The following is a 21,089-nucleotide window of genomic DNA, read 5'->3' as shown; positions in this document are numbered from 1 at the left end:
AAACCAGATGGGAATTAGCAACAACAACAACAAGTTGTTAGTGCAATTTTGCCAACTGGAGCACTGCTCCTGCACTATCATGTCTGTTAGTGCCAGGACTTAAATTTCCATTTTTGTTCTATTTCTCTTGGGAGGTTTTAGATGCTGATTGGATTGTTTACTATTTCCTCTATCTACTTTTTGGACTTTTTCCTGTTTTAATATTCTTATCAATTTCATGCCCAATTATAATTTATTTTGACTTTTTTTTTCTAAATATATATGTATATAGATATAAATATATATATATATATATATACACAGTAGGGAACTGATTATCCGGAATGATCGGGACCATCGCTATCCCGGATAACTGATTTTTCCGGTTTTCAGAATTGCTACAAAAAGCCGTTTTTTTTTATTGTTAAACCCAACTAAAAAAATTTTTTTTTGGAAATAATCTTAAAAAGAAGAAAAAATGGTGAAGTAATACACTAATGATTATTTCCAAAATGATAGTAAGGTGAACATCTTTCAAAAAAGAAAGAAAAATCCTAAAATCTCATGAGGAAAAAAAATTTTTTTTTTAAAAAAATGGTGTGAAAATTTATCGAATTTCGTTCCGGTTTTTTGGTTTTCCGGTTTTCTGATTTCCGGATAACGGGTTCTGTACTGTATATGTATATATAAAGATAAAAAAAAAATTTAAAAAATTAAAAATTTGCAATTATTAAAAAAAAAATAATGAAAAGACATAATCTTATCATCAGCTCACACAATTATATCCTCAAAAATAATGCTTTCAAATACTGTATTAATATAGCTAAAAAAAATATATCAATACAATAGTCTGAGGAACACCAATAGAGAAAAAATAATTACAACTCATTAAATGAAACTTGTTAAATATTAAATTCTTAATTTACATTTGAAATTTTCTCTTTTCTTTCATTGTTGCCATTTATAGTGGGCTATTTTCTCAATTTGTGAACTTTTGCATCCTTAAACAATATTTCTAATTAAAATATTTACTTTTTATTATTTAATAATATGCTTTTCTTAAAATGCTGAAAAAGAGTTGAAAAAGTATGTATCAGTTACATTTTGCACTTAAATTATATTTTTGAAAAAATATATTATAGGTAAAATTTTATTATTGTTCTGCGTCTCCAGCATATATTTCTATATTTTTTAGGTAATTAACTATATTATGAAATTGTTGCAGATATAGATGCATACATATTCAGATAGTGTGACTGTGCATTTGAATATGTATCAGTAATCTACATAGACTTAGGTGCACCTCCTTTCAAGTGCGTCCTATCTTAGACTTATCATAAAGATATTTAAAATTATAATATGAAACAACAACACTGTGGTGAAGAGATATTTGGATGTTTATAATCATTAATTTTATTTTAATTCAAGAAAATGAAAATTGTAATTGCGACTAAAGGTTATTATTAAGGTGCTAACTTGAAACACTATACTGACTTACCATATTAAAATTAATTTGTTTTGGTAATAGGAGAAAATAATTTACTATCTCATAATAATTATATTTAAAGTTTAGTTAAAAGTTATTATTATTTATAAACTGAACTAAAAAAATTATTTTATTAATAAAAAATATTTTTATTTTAATTCATAGTAGAATTTTTTTTCTAGCAAGTGTGCTCTATAAACTGGTACGACTCCCGCATCCCGATGTTATTTACACCACTGATATGTAATAATCAATATTCTTAGAATAATTTGTATATTTTGTTCTACACATCACTTTGTATGTTTCCCCCATATTTGTGTAATTACAAACCTGTGTACAAAAAGTGCTATTGCAACACTAAAGACAGAGTTGGCGTGGTATTTACCATTTGAGGTTTTTACCATCTTGGGAATGTTTCATTAGGCTGGTAATTGGCTGTAATTATTTGTATTGAGCTCTTAAATTAATTTATAATATTGAGAAAATTTTATTTTATTTAATTTGAATTCATATAGTCAGAAACAGGGTTGGCAAGATTTTGCCGCAGGTGGAAAAAACCATGGTAAATACTGGTAAAAACCGTCCTGGCAAAAACAGGTTTTTGCCAAACAAATTTGCAAAAAGTGGCAAAAACCTATATTTTCCAAGATGAGAGGACAAAAACACATTTTTGATACAAAATTATTCCTAAAATTGAAATATATACTATGAATATAAATAATTACAAAAAAATGAACAAAATTATTATTCCATAATTAAATGATAATGTAATAATATATCATTTCAGTAGTTTAAAACATTATTGATTGGAAAATTTGTGATTATTCTCTTTTTTCCAGTGAAATGAACTTATTTTAAATTAATACATATAACTATAATTTAAAGCATAATATATCTATCAACATGTGTAGTTAATTATTGTACAAATAATAATTTTTTATAATAAATAATAATATTATACAAATAATAATATTTATTTATTTGTAAAAAAACATTTATTTTAGGATTCTAAAATGAAAAGAGATCAAAAACTTTCAATCTTTTAAAAATTATTACCCTTATATTAATCATTAATATGTTAAAAATAATTTTTTCATGAAATGTATCAAAATTATTATTCTTTATGATTGATTTAAATTTGTTTCAAGTATTTTGTAATCAGCAATTTAGATAATTTGGTTTTTGCCGGTTTTTACCAGGTTTTTGCCATTATCTTGGCAAAAAACCCTTTTTGCCGGCAAAAACTCCAACCCTGGTCAGAAGCTTCTTAAATGTTTATTTTTTTGCTGTTAGCAAAAAATGATTTTTTTTCTTCAAATTCAAATAACAGCTTTCTTCAATTTAATTTTTAATACTGAAAGACATTTATTTCTAAATGGTGTTATTATTCCATTTAAAAAAAAAACTCAGAGCAAAATTTTTCTGAACATATTGAAGGGCGCCAATTCGAGATTTGCTTCAGGCACTATATTCCTTAGATACATCTCTGGTTATAAGCATGAAACATTAACCTGCTTTGTTATTAACAAAACCATATTTCTACGTATTTTTTCTAATTATTTTTATGAACTATTTTCAATATTAAGTTTTCAGATATAATATCACTAAATGATTATTTATTATCAGATGCTCCAGCTATCAGGAAAAATTGCTACTCTGCAGCGGCAACAGCTCGCTTGTCGCATTTCTAGAAGTATATATTCCAGTAAAAGTGTTCGGCTAACCTCAGAGTCTAACTATAGAAATTCTGAATCTGAAGGTAAATTTTATAATGTTACTCATTTTCGTGAAATAAAAATAAATAAATAATATAAATATAATAATAATAAAAATATTGAACTATTGTGATATTCACATTGATTGATGGATTGAACTTCTAATAATAAAGACAGAGATATGTTTTTCAAAATTTTTGTCTTCAAAGTCTTATTATCGATGTTTTAAAAACAGTGGTAGAGTGCAATGAATTAAAGACATGCTAACCCTGCCACATTTTACGGCTAACTTGCGATTTCTGGTTGCATCTCTCGCCCTCTGGAACTGAGCTGAAAATCTCACGAATTTCAACCAATTTAAAAGACAAATTTAGAGTTACCATATTTTATTTGAAATTTTTTTTCCTTTTCCACACTGATAGTGCCAATCTATTTACTAGAAAGCTGATGGTGTTAGTGCCCCGTTTAATTTGTAGATTAGTACTGCAATGCAGAACTTTGGTATTGTTCCTTTATCAAGTTTTTCATTTGAATTTAGGGCAGTTAAAGGCAGGCACATTTTCATATCCCACTTCTATTAAATAAATGTGAAATTTATAATTTAAATTCTAATTTAGCAAAGTAAGATCTGAGGAACTATCCATTTATTTTTATTATCCAAAGTATTTTAGACTTCTTATCTACCTTACTGAATTTGTTATTTTCAAAAATTTCAGTATTCTTGAGTTATTTTATGAAGAACAGAAGTTCAATCGAGATTTCAATGAAGTACAGATTTAGGGGACCTTCAATTATATAATATTTCAAGCACATGATGTAACAAATTTTTTATGATTTAAATTTTTTATTCCAAAAAAATTAATGTTTTTGTCATTTTATTAAAAAAAAATTATGTTATTAGAGTTCAATGATTCCAGAATTATTAAGAATGGGGAATTTAGCAGAGGGACCATATGCTAAATTACTTTTGGCAAAAATGCTTAATTATTCAGAAGTTTTGTTTTTTCCCAGAATTATTAAAATTCTTTTTTTTTTAATTAAATATTTTTTAAATAATTGCATCTAATTACGAATTATTAAATATTGAGTTTTTCAAGTGAAGGGATATTTTTTGATAAAAGTTTTTATGTTCATTAAGAATTCCGTAGCTTTATAATTTTAGCATATTCAAGTCTATATGATGATTGTTTTAAATTAAAAAAATAATAATTAATGAAAATTTAAAAGAGGGCTATTCACTAATTTACATATGTAATATGATTTTATGTTTTTTTTTCTTTTTCTACTTAATTCAGATCAGAGCCTTCATTCAGATCATCCTTATAAATAAGTGATAAATTATTATGGTAAACAGGTTTTTTTCAGTTAGTCTCCCGCATTTTTTTTTCTCTCATTGCATTTTTGACTTTTTTTTTATCATTTATTTAAAAAAAAATTTAATGTGAAGTACTGTTGGCTTTTTTCCTTCTTTATTGTTGTTATTATTATAAATGCTCTTATTCTGATAGACTTTTATACTTATTATGATGTGGAATTTATACAGAAAATAGATTTAAATCGATAACTGAGGTTTACTGAGTTCAATTATCTGGCATATTTTGCTTATTTATTTTCTGTGCATTTATAAAATGCAATGATTATGTTATTTTTTATTTATTTTTTCATATTGCATATCATATTTTCATTTTTTATTAAACATTAATTTAGTTTTTTTTTTAAAGCGAATTTTATGTAATTTGACATGAAAAACCTAGAAAAGTCAGCATGAACCCTAAACAGTTTTGATTATTTTTAAGCCTCATACTTTTCTTTTTTTCTTACTAAAACTCTTTGCATTTTTGGGTACTTGGAAAAATTAATGCTTTTTAATTTAGCATCATGCATTTCCTATAATTGGAACTGTTCTGTAGCCACTTGATACATCAAAACTGAAGCAGTAAGCATTTGAAACATTTGCAAACTGTAGCAGAATTAGAATATATAAATCGTGAAATCTGTGGCAGTAACTGCCGAAAAAAATATTGGTCACAAAATCATGTAGATTTATGAAGGATCATGCAAATCAGACTCTTCAGAAAAGGGTAATTCATCAAATGCATGTTTTGAGATTCCCTTGTTGAAAATTGATATCATATTAAAAATATCTGATTTTTAAAAACTATGGGGAAAATCAATAGCATCAACTGCCTACAAATAAAATTATTTTTCTAATTCTACAAATAAATGATAATTCTACAAATAAAATTATTTTTCTTCGGCAGTCTTAATTTTGAAGATCCTAAACATCAATTAAAAAAGCCCAACTTTTTTTGCATTATGAGAACATAAAAGTTTTTTGTTTCTTTTTCTTGAAGGGTTAAAGAAAGGATATGGTGAAAAAGAAATTTACTTACTTCCTGACATTCGAACACCTTTACCAAGCAATATGGGAATTCCTCCAATTTCTATGTTCTCTAGAGTAAGTTATTAAAATATTTCTTGTTATATAATTAAGGTTTAAAGTGAATTGACAAAAAATTATCTGTAGAAAAAAAGGCCATCTAGAAATACGAATATATTTTTTAAAAAAAATCACAAGCACAACAAGAATTAATAATTATATTGCATTGTTACTTATGTTTTGATAGTTCTATAAAGTTAGGGTTATTTTGGGCACTTTTTCATTTTAATGTGGTGATTAGAATTCTAATCTAAATGGTAAGAAAAATTTAAAAAAATAAATTATGGCATTAATTTAATTATTTATATCACGTTAGTTTAATTTGAAGATACAAACAATTTTAGCATAGCAAATGATTTTTTTGACTTAGTTTCAGGTTGTTTAGCATAAAACAAATTTTAGACAATAAGATGGAGCTGGCTCAAAAACATTATTGTGTTATGGTTTTAAAGTGGGATTAAATCAATAAGAATTCTTTCAACGACTACAATTAGCATTTGGAAATATAGGACCACCTTGTGTTACTTTATTCAGATGGTGTACAGAATTTTGCTAAGGTTGCCATTTTCTTCAGGAGGAGAACAAAAAGGAAGTCCACCCTCGGCCGTCTTCTCAGATAATGTGTACAGAAAATGTTAATGGCTAATAATCACTCTACATATTAAATGATACAGAAGGAACTTAACATTAGTTCTGTTGCCAGTTGCCATACACAAAATTATTCACGAATTACCTATGAAAAAAAAATTTTGCTGTTAGGTTCCCCATAATATAACTGAGCACCAAAAAGGGGCGCATGTCAGAATCAGTAAAGAATCCTTGGAATTGTAACCCTTAAAACACAAAACTGGTAACAGATAATGAAACATACATACTCTTTTTTGAGGTTTCAACATGTCTAGAAAGCAAAGTGTCCTTGAAAATTATTATTTTTTTCATGTCATGGTTCAAATTCATAAGACATTTTGTGAAAATGCTTTTGGTCTTCCAAGACTTTTTTGAATGTGCATATGAAACTGGCATTATATTATGGATACATCCAGGCATTTTACTTTTGCCTATGACAAACTGCTCAATCTTACTGAGCATCTTGCATACATTAATTTACAGGTAGATGAAAAGTTGAATAATAACCGGCATCTTCTGTGAGCAAAACACTGTCCTACAAGTATGGTTTGTTACCACTCCCGACGAACACCCAATATCAAACTTTAATGACATCATTCGGTGACTTACGAGATAGGCAATGAATATATATATTGGCTGATTTGACATGATTATTGACTATATTTCGAACAATCTACTCCCTCAGACAAATCTGTCAAAAATTTGCTCTAAGTCACACATATAGAATTGAATGCTTAATTTATAGACATAGTATACAAATATATTTTAACTTTAACATGTCTATCTCAAAAGTACTAAAAATATGACTTACCTTTCAAGTTAAATTTTGGAATTTGAAAAATATGCAAGTCTGTACCGTTGAAACTGATTACTTTATTTAATAAGCATAAGTAATTGACAGTATGAAACAATTCTTTGAAAAATTCAGTTTCCACATGCATCCGATCTGACCAATTTCCAAAATTAAATTTATGCATTTTGAAAAATTTAAAATTTGCCTAAAATCAATATACAACTTTCAAGTTAAATTAAACAAACTTTTAAATTTCAATTTTTGAATTAATTTTTAAGTTCGAAACTTTTAATTTCTAAAATCACTTCTCTGCTTTATCACAACTTATAACTTATATTACCAAAATTCAACATTAGCATTAATATCATTAGTTAAATTTATGTGCTCATAACATAGATTTGATTGCTGGTGACTTGGCTGCACTGTATCTAAAATTAATTTAAAAACTACTCTTATTTAATTTATTGGAATATTTTTTTGCAAAAATATTTGTAAAACAATATCAGTATTGCATTATCTTCGAAAATTATTTGATTAAGAGGGGATCTTTGACATTACATCTACTGGGAAATGTTCGGTTCCAGAAAGTTTTATTCTTATAAGCAGGGTATTCCCTTATCTGTGACACAATTAAAGGAGGTGGACAATTTTTTTTCCAAGTGATTGACTTATACACTTGACATACTAAAAATTTGCTGTCTTATATTCAAAAATAGGGAGTCGACTTACACACTGGGATGTACAGTATAAAATATATAATTATTATAATTCTATTATTATTATTATTAATTAAATTGTTTTTATTGATTCTATATGTATTATGAATCCTATTTTTAATTTAATTTTAAAATGATCTTTGTAAAAAGAAAGTAGCAGTATACATTTTAACACAATAAAATTGAAAAAGATTTTGAGAAATCTCCATGTCTTCTAATTTAACGTTAAAATTTAAAATTTCATTTTACCTAGCCTTTATATTCTAGGGAGTATTAGCTGAGATAACTATTAGAATGTAGTTATTTTTCTATTATTAGAATTTCTTCTTAATAGTAACTCAACAGCTAGAGTGCTTGAAATAAATCTTTTTGTTCAGGGTGGCCTATATTTAAAATATACAATGAATTAATAGTTATTTTTTAATATACTTTAAATTTTACCAAAAATTTAATTCTTAATATTGCAATTTAAAAACTACAAACAATAAGCTTTTCAAAATATAAATAATAATATTTATATCAATAGTAAAATATAAATTTTTAGGTTTTTGATGTGACAGTTTTAACCATGGTTAAAATTGTCAAAAACTTGCTTAGGGTTGAACAAAGTTATTGTTTTTTGTTTATATGTGTACCATAATTTTCGGAGTACCATCTGCAGATTTCCTTTTAAAATCAGCTAAGCGGATTATAGGCCGGTGCTGACAATGCTCCGAAATCCACCCCGCCCGTCGAAACGTTCAGTGCCTGTTTTTCTCCCGATTATCATAATCACAATCGAATTTGCGTGTGTCTTTCCATATTTATTAATTTCTCTCTCTCTTTTTTTTTTATTGGATTTGCCATCGCCATATAACTACGGTCAAACACAGCACACTTTCATGGCTTCATTTTTCTGAGAAAGAAAACAAAATCTACTTTTTTTTTCACTCTTAGAAACCATTTTTTTCTCTACTTGTGGTGCTACTGATTTATAAGAGGCTTTAATTTGAGAGTACAAATTTGCACTCTCATATTCAACAACATCTTTATTTCTGTTGGGCATTTCTTATCCTTGGATTGGAAAGAAATATGAATGGAATTTCCAAATTTCACAAAAACTGTGATAGCAGATAAAAAGTTCACAGAAAAGGATATTATAAACATAAATGAGGTACCCCTAGGTTTCATTTGTCCCCCCTCTCTGGAATAGAACAGTTGATTCCTGTGCGGTTAGTTTCATCGCCATTGCATCAACGTGGAATGGGAAAACTGCTTTCACTGTCATTCTGGCGTATGAAAAAAGCTTGCTTCCCTCGTTATTTTCAAGTGGAAGTCAATATTGAAAAAGAATTATACAAAAGGAATCAGGATTCAGGTGAATGAAAATAGTGGATGAGGTGCAATGTCTCGACATGGTGATTGTCATCAGTATAGGTGGCACCTTCTTTAACAAGTAGGATTGTTGATTATGGACTCAATGGGGGCTCCATCACAGACATAATGAAAGAAAAGTGTAAAAATTTTTAGATAAAATTATAATTCCAGGGGAGTTTACAAAAAAACTGTAAGTCCTGGATGTTGGAATAAACAAACCATTTGTAGCTCAAATGCGAGCTTTGTGGGAAGACTGGATGTTTAACACTTAATATACTTACACTAAGACAGATGGGAAAGTTTGTTGGACAACTTACGCGGAAGTGTGAGTGAGTAGAGCCGTGAGATGTGGTAATGACTAAGACCCTAACAAATGCTTTTTGATAGGATGGGATATTGCCTCATTGTATGAAAAATGAATCCATAACTACAAAAATTATGGACATTTTGATTGGTTCTGAGGAAGAAAATAACGAAATGGAAAATATTAATTTAAATTTGGATCTTAGAATTATTTAACTCTGAATCAGACTTAGAAGGGTTTGAATGAATTAATTTTTGTATTTATTTAGTATTGGCATTTGTTTATTGTAAAATTATCTATTATTTCATAAAAGGAACTAATTTTCAAACATTTGTAATTTTCTTTGTTTAATGTTTCATTTTTCAATATATTTTATTCCGTATCTCATAATTAAAGGTTCATAACCTTTTTATTTAATATTTCATTTTTAAATGCAAGTGTTTTTATTTTATAACTTTATTCATGCTTTACCCTTGTATAATAGAATGGTATATCAGTGCAGATAAAGTTTTGAGGCTGATTATGCGGTGCTATTTTTCTTCACTTCAGAGAATAGCGTTTGCAGGTTATGCATCGCTGCAGATAATATTTCGAAGATTATGGTACTTTGTATAAAATTATATGATCATTCTAAGTAATATCTGTTTTTGATATAGGACACTAATCAAGAGTTTCCAAAACCAGCTGGTGAAAACTGTGAAATATTGACTAAGCAGTTGCCAGTTGAGAGGTATCAAAATATTTGCAGTCAGGCTGCAATAACAGCTGGGGCAGTAAGTTTCAAAATTATCCCATAAATATTTTAAAGTTTAGTTCTGTATTGATAAATTATCTTGTTTTCATTAAACATGAAAAAAATTATGTTTTTCATATTTTTATGAAAAAATTTTTAGTATAAAGAAAATTTTCTTAGTCTATCTATTGAGATTAAGTAGTAATTGTCTTTTATTTAAACAGAATTTTAAAATGCAACTTAAACAATCAAAATAAAAAAAGTGTGAGTACAACTGAAACATTCTTGGAATTTTTAAACCCATGAAATCATTGGTTCCTGTTAAAAATAAAAGTGGTTTTTTAAGCATCTTTTCCCCTCAGAAGTTTGTGGTTAAGGCACTGAACTGTCATTGTGAAAACTTGGGGTTCAATCCCCGGTGGCAACTTGAAGACTACCCAGCCTCATATCAATGGGTACCTGCATGTCTAAGAATTAAAGGTTGCCTGCGTGCAGTGCTGACCACATTGCTACAGTCATGCTGTTGGTCTCGAATTGTAGAGCTTCAGCCTCTATGACTCCCTGGCCCACAACGGGCTGTTGCGGGGATGCTTTACTTTATTTTTTTATTTATTGTTTGCCTCTTATTACTAACCCACAACTCACATTGTTTGTTTTGTAAAAATTTACCTTAATTTTATCAAAAAACTTTTTATTTAATTTTTTTTCTAATTTATCACTCATTTAAGTACGCAATTCAATAGTATGAAATTGAAAGAACACAGTCTACATTCTTTATTACTACTCCAGATTACAGCAACCATTCCAATATAAAGACTAATGCACTATGTCCCGTTTGCTATTTGCTAATGTTATTTTAATATCCATTTCAACCACCTCACTGAATAGTTCATTCCAACATAGCGATCAAAATCTAATTATTTGGTTAAGAAAAAATTTAAAACAAATTAATTAAACCATTATTTCCTTTGATGTTGCCATACATTACACCTGTTTGACACCTTGTAGCTATACATTACACAAGAGTCTCTCTAAATTCGTATTTTAAATCATTGGTGCTCATAACTTATGATCATTTATAAGCTGTGTGACTGTTTTTTAAAAATTTATAAGCTGTGTGACTGTTTTTTAAAAATATACAATATATTTTTCAATCATACTTTTCTTGTTTGAAAATAGTATTCTCTTTTTTTGTGAATTGTTACTCTTTTTGTGTGGTTTTATTTTCAAGTTAAAGAGTACTTATGGGGATATAATAACATAGGAAAAAATTTATGTAGCTTTCAATTTTTCTGTTAGTCACAAAATTCTTTTTAATGTAAAGCATCTTTTAAGGTATGATTTAATATTTATGGTATTTTTGTGCACTAACGATATAACAACCTCTCATTGTAACATCAGATTTCGTCCAGGCTAGGAAAGTCATTCATTCTAACGTCGCCAGTATTTCCACCCAAAAAATTAAGTACTATATTATAAAAAATTTTTTTAGTTATTTGAACTTGATTCCTTTGTCCAAAAAATCTAAAAAATACAAATATTAAAGTTTTCTTTTAAATTTCAATATAGTGTTACTAAAATCTATTGAAGTTAAAATCTCATTGCAATTTTTTGCTAATTTGTGCAGTGTAGTGAGAAAATGCTTTATTTGGATAAAAATGCTTTTAAGTATTAAGAAAATTAATTAGCTTTTTATTAATGTATGGATTATGTCTTTATAAGATTCTTTTTAGTACTTGAGAAATATTTTTAAAACTTTTTCATTGAAGTCTTTGTGAAAGCTTAGCATTAAGATATTGCATTGCAGAATATTGTGATAAAATGTTTTTTAATTTTGATATACATTTTTAGGAAATTTTATTTGGTTCTGGTAAAACAGAATATGCAGGTTATGATTGTCCTGAACTTCTAAAGAGAGGTACTTATAAATTACATAATTTAAGCTGATTGTCTTATTCTTTTTATAAACAATTCCATACTTTTAAAAAACAGGTTGTAAACACAGCTGAAAAAAGCAGTATTGTGATTTACTGCTTGCTCATTCCTGAGTTTTAAAGCAATAGATTTAGTATAGTTTTTCTGTTTCTGTCTGTTTTTCTGTTTGTTCAGTTGTGCAATCTTACCAATGGCTATAGCCTTAGCTTTAACTTAAATTTAACTGACTGAATAAAAATAAGATTTATTAATACACTTTTTGAATAAATTAATGAAAAACATTTGTTGTTGTTTTTTTCCTCTAAGTTTTTGTTCGTTGTGATTGGTGGACACAAAAATGAGAAAATATAACTTAAAAATATTCATTTAATTACTTTCAAATTGAATATATGTATGTTTTCTGTAAATTTGACTGAAGATAATGTACAAATGAATATACAGAAACCATGTTTATTATCTATGTATTCATGTGTATATAAACTTTAAAATACTGAGGAAATAAGCGAGAAGTTTCTCACTGTGCATGATTATGTTGGAATATGTGAAAGACCAATCTCAATTAAGCTTATAGCAATACCTATATAAAAAGCAAAACATCATTAAACAAAAATATTTTAGCTGCATGCTGTACAGATGACATTTATTAAATCATGATTTGGCATAAAATATTTAGAGCTATGTTGAATAGAACAAAACTGAAAAAAAGGTGGGGGGTGTACAAAATGCAGCAATTTATTTTGGATGGCTTGATAATTGGACATTTCTTTTCTATAGTCCAAGTAATCGCATGTTTTATGACTTTAAAATGTTAATAGATTTAGTATTTTGGCTGAAGAGTAAAAAATGTAACGATTTTTGTTATTAGAAATTTTATTTTTGCTTTAACCTGTGTGCCTATTTTCAGACTGCATTTTCAGTTGTTAAAATTGTGTTCAGAAATTTTTTATAAATGGTATCACTTTTTCTTATGTCATTCATGCTTTGTTCAAAAAGAGACATTAAATGCATGGCTCTTTTTTTAAAAAAGTGTTTTTAATTTAGATAATATTAGACATTAGATTTAAACTTTAGAATTAGACATTAGACATTAGAATTAAACATTAGAATTAAATAATTCTAAAAATATTCATTTTGTTATGAACTTTAGAGTGCCTAAATTTTGCAACGGGTGAAAAATACATCATTTCTAAAAGTGCTGAATCACAATCTTTCAAAATTTGTTAACAGTTTTGACTTACAAAGTTTTCAAGAACTTTTGAAATCTTAGAATCAACTTGTGTTTTATCATTATTGTGTATAACAGTGTTTCCCAAAGTGTGGTATGTGTTCCCCCAGGGGTACTGGAACAGTTTAGAAGAGATATGCGTTCTTATGCGAAATATCTGGCAACAAACAGAAATTTCAAAAACTTTTATTTAAAAACAAAGTTAGCCATGTAAAATTAAAATTACAAATTTTTCTATTGGCTTTTTTCTGCAGAGTTAACAGTTTATAATTAGTGGTGTAAACAGCCTTTTGTGATTTTTAACTATTGTGCAATTTTTTATTGTAAAAAATGCATTCATTTTTTTTTATTAGTTGTACACAACGTTACTAAAAATTTAGAAAGGGTACACAAAAGCCATAAGTTTGGGAAACACTGGTGTATAACAATGATTTCATTGCAATGTTTATTTTTTAATATTTATATAAACTATACATTGGTAATTTTTTTCCTTTTAGACTTTTTAGATCTGTTTCCTCATAGAGATTTAAGGTATGATGAAAATCTAACTGTAATTACTATTTGCCAAAAAACAGAAAATGATATGAGTGTCTGGAGTGAAGCAAGTGAAGTTGAAAGTGTTAAACGTGAACAATTTGTAAGTAATTCATCGTTTTCTTTCTTTTTTATCTAAATGTTTTTTGGAGATCTCTAACATGTACTAATTGTTTTTTACGCAGAATTTAATTTAAATTTTAATATTGAAAACAAAAAACAAAAGTTTCTTTTGAACAAAAATTAAGTGTGCATAAAAACTTCTTAATAAAAAAGTGTAGCATATTAGTTAGATTTCCCTTTTAGTTTGTCGAAATTTATTTTTACATCTTTATCTAGGCATTTATATCTATAAGCTAGTTAAACTTATTAGTTGCAATTTTAATTTGCCTTATAAAATTTTTTAATATTTAAAAAGATAGAAATAGTTTAACAAGTAAGAATTCTTACTTTTAAGGACAAATAGTTTTCAATCAAAACTCTTCTTTGCCAGTCATTAAATATAATTCTGCTCTTGAGAATGTAGAGTGTTCTCTATAATGACTACACTTGTCAAATTTACAATACTAATGTAAAATATAATAATAATAGTTCCTACTTATAATATTTAATTGAGCAGCAGTATTAAACCTGCAGTGTGTAATTGAAAAAAGAAAGAAAAAAAATCTTTTTCTAACTCTGACCAATCATTTATGTCATGCTATTATAGGAACAATGTAAGTGCTTAACTGTAGTTTTCGAGAAAAGCGGCTTGACAATCATTTTCTTTCTATTACTATTTCTATAAATAGAAAGTACTTCTTTCTATAAATAAAATTTCAAAAAAAAAAAAAAACTGATAAAATAAAATTCGTTTTCGAAAGAAAAAAAATTTGCTGTAAAAAGCTTATCATATAAAAATTCCGAATACATAAAAATCTCAATTTTCAATTTTTTGTTGCCTACATTGTTTCTTCTACTGCACGTCAGTATTAAGGTTCAGATGAGCAAAAGAGATATTGAAATCACCAAAAAGTTATGGGGATTATATGTTATACAAGAGAAGAATATATAGAAAATATATATATAAGATAAGAATATATATAATATTATGTAGATTCAATAAAAAAAATATGAAAGACTTACTTGTAAAATTGATCAAGATAAAACCTGAGAATTGAGGAATCATAAAATATTATTTTCGAACAAAATATTGACAACTAAATAATTCCATAGGTAATTCAACTTTGAATAATAATGTGTTCTCATCTTGTAATGATATATCAAAAGTCATCATAGAGGGTCAGACAGGTTCTGATGGGATATTTTGTTCAGTTCCAATGCTATATGAAAATAATATTAGTGAGACTTCTATGCTGGTTAATACTTGTTTTGCTCTTTTTTTCCCCTCTTAATCTTAGCTTATTGTATTCTTAAAAATTTTGTCTTTAGAAATTCTAATTTCCACTGCATCAAGCAACATTAACAATAACATTTTAACATTGTGGTTAGTTAAAAATTTAGGAAATTATCATTAGCTGTAGTATTTCCAAGCATTTCTATTATCATTGTTAAAGTTGAAGCATTTATAAATGGCTCAATTAGATAAATTTGTTAAAAATATTGTTTTTTTTTTCTTCCAAATAAAGAGCTCATCCTTTCAGCTCATCCAATTTCATCTCTATAGCAGCATTTTCTGGGCTACAGAGTTGCCTACATATTATTTTTTACAAGTTCAACAGCTAATAATTTTCGAACAAATGTTAGAATTTTCCAATCCATTGTACTCTCAATATTTTTCCCATATGCATTGAAAATTTCAAATTTTTAAGTGTTTCAGTTTCTGCGCAGCAAAACAGAATTTTATATAAGTAAGTAAAATGTAATATTAACACTCAAAATAGTGGCAGCAGCTCTTGAAATTTTTTAATATAGAGAGAAATGTGAAAAAGAATAGATCGTTTTTTAAAAAAGAATAAAAACTAATTTTTTCAGATTTAATGTCAATTTTCTTTCCTTTTCTTTCTTTATTTTTGTTAATAAACATGTCAAATATTAGTCAGTACAATTTATTTTCTACACAATTACAGAGAATATAACTTGAAAAAATTGCATGAGCAAAGGGTCTGTGCAGATATTTTTTGAAAAATCCAGTTTTTGTAATTGAAATTTTTGTAATTTGTAGAAAAACTACTCATAATTTGTGAATTTAAAATTGGCATTAAGTCATATTCTTTCAACCAGAGTCCTGTTTTCATGAATTTATTTGAATAGGGTCTTGTTATTGTTAAAATAGCGAAAAACACTTAACTTTCAAGGAGTTGTAGACTGTAAATAGGCTCAAGATTATACTTAACACTGTAAAATTATAATAAAAATATACATGAAATTTTAAAAAATAAATACAAATTACTACTACTAGATTAGGTATGCAACAAATAATCGGTATTCAGCCTATTGTGCTCAAATGTTGAATGTTCATTTTGGTTGAATAATAAAGTATTGAACTGAATATTGAAACAAAATCATTCCCCTCGCCTACTCCTGCTACATGCAGAGTGCCGATCACTGGCATCATCAGCTTCTGTTCAGTGGAAAATTGAGAATGAAGAGGGATAGAAAGAAGATTCAAGGCGAAAACAAAACTTTTAAATCCGTTTTTTGTTTTCTTTTTTTAGCAAAGATTAGTTTGATTTGAAAAACACTTATTATAAAAGTAAACACATTTTTGAAGGATCTGTTTGAAAGATAAAATATTGTGAAAGGGCTTCATTTTAAAGATAAAACATTTTGTTAAGGGAATGTTTTTATGATTAAATATTTCGTGAAGGGACTGTTAACAGATCAAACTTTCTTCTCAACAGACACCTGATAAGACTTTGGTTTCCAGAAGCATATTCTGCTATATTTTAGTTTTAACCTTGAACTGTTTTATCTCGAAAGAAAATAAAAAGTTTTTTTCTTTCTTCATTTTTTGTGTGATTTGGCAAATAAATTTAAATATTTTATAATACCTGTTGGGTTGAGGGGCTTAGTAAGTCATGCAATCTAGCTGAGTAGACATTTTATTTATGGACAACAAATAACATTAATACATGACAGGATTAAAAACAAGAGCGAGGGAGAGGGATTAACATTCAACCAAGTTTTACATGTGCATTGCCCACTGGACATGCACTTTGTTAAGCTCCATCTATATGCTGACAACTTCCTCTGCATTTGAGGGTGGATGAATAAAGGCATTGATGTTGATATTTAATAGAACTCAATAATCCCTAGCAAAAAGAAATGTCTTTAATGATACATGAATTTTATATGTTTCTTCTGAAAATGTTAGTTGCATTTATTGGTATCAGTTGAATAAAATCAACTTTTGCAATGAACACATGGTTAAATTACATGGTTTCTTTCAGTTTGTCATGGCTGCAAATATGGTAGTGGATCATTTAACTTCCTTCTACTACTGGGCAGATTTTATCCATCCATCTTCTGGCACTGTAGCAACAGATAAACCTCGTTTTAACCAATTAAATGTAAGTATTATAGGCTTTACTCTGATAATTTATAATCTTTAAAGTGAAAATATTCAATATTCATCGAAACATATTCAAAGTTTGGCCGATGATGTCCTTACATAATTGTTTGGAAGAACAATGTTTGGTGAATATCTTAAATAGTTGTTTAAAGGAAAACACACTAAAGTTTTCAAAGATTTTAAAAAAAAATTTCTTGCATTTTTCAATGGTCTATCTTTTTAACATTATTATACCCTAATGTTAAACTGATTTTTGCAAAAATGTAGGAAGTTACAGCATAGTATGTCAAGCGTGGCACACAGCGCAGAAAGCTCTGTGTTATGCATGATCTAGTGAACTTTTGCACTCAATTGATTAATAGATTTTCTCACTCCTATCAAAACATTTTATTAAAATACTACTGTTCTAAATATTTTCATTCTAATATTTTCATAATTTATTTAAATTATGTAATTGAAAGGGAAAAGGTACTTTATTAAAATTGCTACATGTTTTCTGAATAAAATTTTAAAAAAAAAATGCTGAATTTTGAATAATGATATTAAGAGACAGGTTATGAAAGAAAAATCCGCATGACCTGCCGGATTAAATGCAGATTAATAAGTGAGTATTTGATTGACGATTTGTAATGCAGGAAGAGATCAATTATAAGTGCTTTATCAAAAGTGACCACTCACGAAAATCAAGCCAATCCCTCAATATCAAATGTAAATATTTAAACAATTTGGCATAAAATAAACCCCAAAGAATTAATTAAAAATTAAAGTAAACCTAATGTTATTGAAGAAAGAAAGATTAATAATAGATTTTGATACTCAGTTTTTGAGACATTCAATGATAACTACTTGTACACTTGCATTAAAATAAAAAAGTTTACTGTTTCTTATATTAAGAAAGAAAAAGAATAGAAATATTTACATTTGCCCTTTATAAAATAAAATCAAGATTAATTAACAGTTCTACTTATTTAAGGGATTAGGAATTATTAAATATGAGTAGTAAGTAATGAAATAAACAAAAATTAAAAAGCTAGGAAATATATAATGCCTTTAATGTCATGACAGTGACTGCCATTTTATTCTTTTATTCCATCTTAAACTGTGCTAGCTGTTATTAATACACATGGATGATATAAATGAATTCTCAAAAAATGTGTTAATAAATTGTACAAAAATACAACAGCAAACGAACCATAAATAAAAACTGACTCTTCTCTCTCATTACCCTTAATTTCTAGAAGGTGGTTAAGTTAAGAGGTGGGTGCAAACCTCTTCAAAAAGATCTTCATCTAATGTTCGCTTAAGGAGTTTTTATTCTCGCTCTCTTGGATTACAAGTTAAACCTGTAATTTGTGTGTGTGTTTTTTTTGTACTAAACATACTTTTAATGGTAATACATTATTAGACAGCAAATTCCTTTCAAAAAAGATATGAAATAAAAGATTTGCTAATCAAATTAGGAGAAATAACGTATGGTAAGCTTTAGAACTTCTATAAATTTTACTTCAAAACTCTATAGCAATGAAACGATGCAATTTGGGGCTTTGAGTAAGTAATTTAAAACTACATGTTTCTCAGTTTTTAGATTTCGGACAGGAAAGGAAGGAACTTTTGAATATTGTGTTTTCCTTATACACAGAGCCCATATCAATCCGTTGGAAACCGGTTTACATTATGTCTGTGAAAGTTACCTTTCATCTTCAATGTGTATTTCCTTTGGTTAAACAATGAAAGTATTACCAGTGAAGAAATCTTAAATTATTAAGAGGTTTATTAATTTAACTCATTGTTTTTATGCATGAAGGTTTTGTTATTAGTGTCCCAAGCTGCCTATTCCAACGGGTGAAGTTGAGAAACTTTTTTTTAGGCTTTTCTGAAATCAAATTATTTGCTGCTCGAAAAATATGGAGAACATCAAAGTTAAAGGGTTTTAAAAAGCTTTTATTTTTTCTTAGTTGATTAAGAACCTTAATTACTTGTTTTAAAATTTACGATTTCGAAAAATTATTATTAATTGTGTTAGCTATAAAATTAAAAGGTAAATGACATCATGTTAGAAATTTATTTATACTTAATGAGAGCAACATCTAGTACTGTGTATCGAAAAAATGACTGAAAATTTAAAAAATCAATGGAAGAAGATAAAAATGTACTGTTTACTTTCTTCTGCTTACAGAAATAGATATTTATTGTCACCACGTTTCAAAATCAGTAGATGGCGGTGTGAACTGAGAATAACTATAAAGCATTTTTTTCACTGCTTGTCAGATTGTTCAAACTTAAATGTTTGTATTAATGTTTAATAATTTTGTCCTTAAACTGAGAAATGTTTTTAAAAAAAATAAATTTTTTTTGTAATTTTTCTGAAATAGTAGCATTATATTTTGGAAAAATTTGATAATTTATTTTGGAACTAGGTGAAATGCTGAACGTGGATGATTTCAATCTTGTTATATTTTTTGTAGATCGATTTTCGAGTTGAGTCAAAATATTTTTCTCTTAAATATTTACAAATATTAGGTTTTTTTAAAGCTGCATGTGAAACAAATTGTTAAAAAAAAACTTTCTTTTTGCATTAATTATTAATATAAATACTAATTACATTTCTGGTTTATTTATATCTTACTTTCTGTCATTATTTTTTAGAATTCATCTGTTCCTCTTACCAATGCAACTATGTATCAAACTGATTTAAGATATGCTCATCTTGGTTTCACCATTGATGATATGGGATGCTGTAGAATCATATCACACCATAAGTGGGGAACACATATTTTTGTGGGAGCCATATTCACTAATGCCAAATTAGAAAGCAAAGAAGTTCAAGTGTTATTAAATAAGGAACGTCTTTTGCAAGAAAAATTATATTAAATTATAATATTTGTTTTTTTCCTTCTGTATATTAAAAATTAATTCTTTATTTTAATGTTGCTTTGTTTTGTGATTGGAATTTTCACACAGTTTTATTGCATTCCATGTTCTTATACAGTNGTTTAAATAGCAATATCAGATGCGTAAATAGGTGCAAGTGCAACACAGTAATTTTTATTGCAAGTAGACAAAATAATATAAAGACACAACAATAGGATTTTCAATGCATAAATTTTTCAAATCTTTTACAGTATGGTATATCCCAAAACATGGTATCGCACACAAGCCCATATCGCACTCTGCCCTCGACCGAAGTCATAATCGGGGGAAAACTAGGACCACTAATGCCGTCCATTAGGAAATTAGTGAATTAAGTATCATAAAGTAGAAACGAACTCAGCTTGGGCTTCACAAAATAGAAAGGTTCATTTTTCTTCCGCCTGAAGTCAGTTCGGGCATTACAAATACTGCACGTAGTAGTTGCCCGAAATAGATTCGGGCGACACTAGCAAGGGGTTAATGAAATTAGAATTCAGTTTTCATTCATGTGGCCAGATAAAATTTTTATATACATACATATTTTTTTTATAAACTATTATAAAAATTAACTTTTAAAAAAATTTGATAATAACATTTTCAGGAGCAAATAATACTAAATTTGTTTTTGTCTTTATTTCAAATATATATATGTCCTGCTATCACAAAAGCTCCTCCTGAAAGTAAGTTAGGGATAGTACACTGCTATTGAAAGAATATAATTTTTTAAAGGGGGGGACCAAACTAATAAATATCTAACCTAACCATATCTCCCTTCTTAAACCAATGCAAAACATCTTTTATCATATTGACTACAACATATCT

At 27.4% G+C, this 21,089-nt stretch overlaps 1 protein-coding gene across 1 annotated transcript in view; it reads left to right on the top strand.

Annotated features, from left to right (window-relative positions):
* The window catches only part of LOC107436171 (cobalamin trafficking protein CblD), a 43,517-nt gene extending 23,234 nt beyond the window's left edge, over window positions 1–20,283 (top strand). The window contains exons 3-8 of the mRNA XM_071183640.1: window positions 5,535–5,638; window positions 10,073–10,189; window positions 12,001–12,067; window positions 13,807–13,946; window positions 17,236–17,355; window positions 20,004–20,283. Of these exons, the coding sequence (XP_071039741.1) occupies window positions 5,535–5,638; window positions 10,073–10,189; window positions 12,001–12,067; window positions 13,807–13,946; window positions 17,236–17,355; window positions 20,004–20,228 (773 nt within the window). The 3' untranslated portion in view covers window positions 20,229–20,283. The remainder of the gene's footprint in view (window positions 1–5,534; window positions 5,639–10,072; window positions 10,190–12,000; window positions 12,068–13,806; window positions 13,947–17,235; window positions 17,356–20,003) is intronic.
* Window positions 20,284–21,089: the final 806 nt, after the last annotated feature.

The sequence above is a fragment of the Parasteatoda tepidariorum genome, chromosome 7 (assembly GCF_043381705.1).
Source record: "Parasteatoda tepidariorum isolate YZ-2023 chromosome 7, CAS_Ptep_4.0, whole genome shotgun sequence".
Taxonomy (NCBI): Eukaryota; Metazoa; Arthropoda; class Arachnida; order Araneae; family Theridiidae; genus Parasteatoda; species Parasteatoda tepidariorum.
The sequence above is the reverse complement of the archived record's forward strand: the minus strand, read 5'-3'. Positions and strand labels throughout refer to the sequence as shown.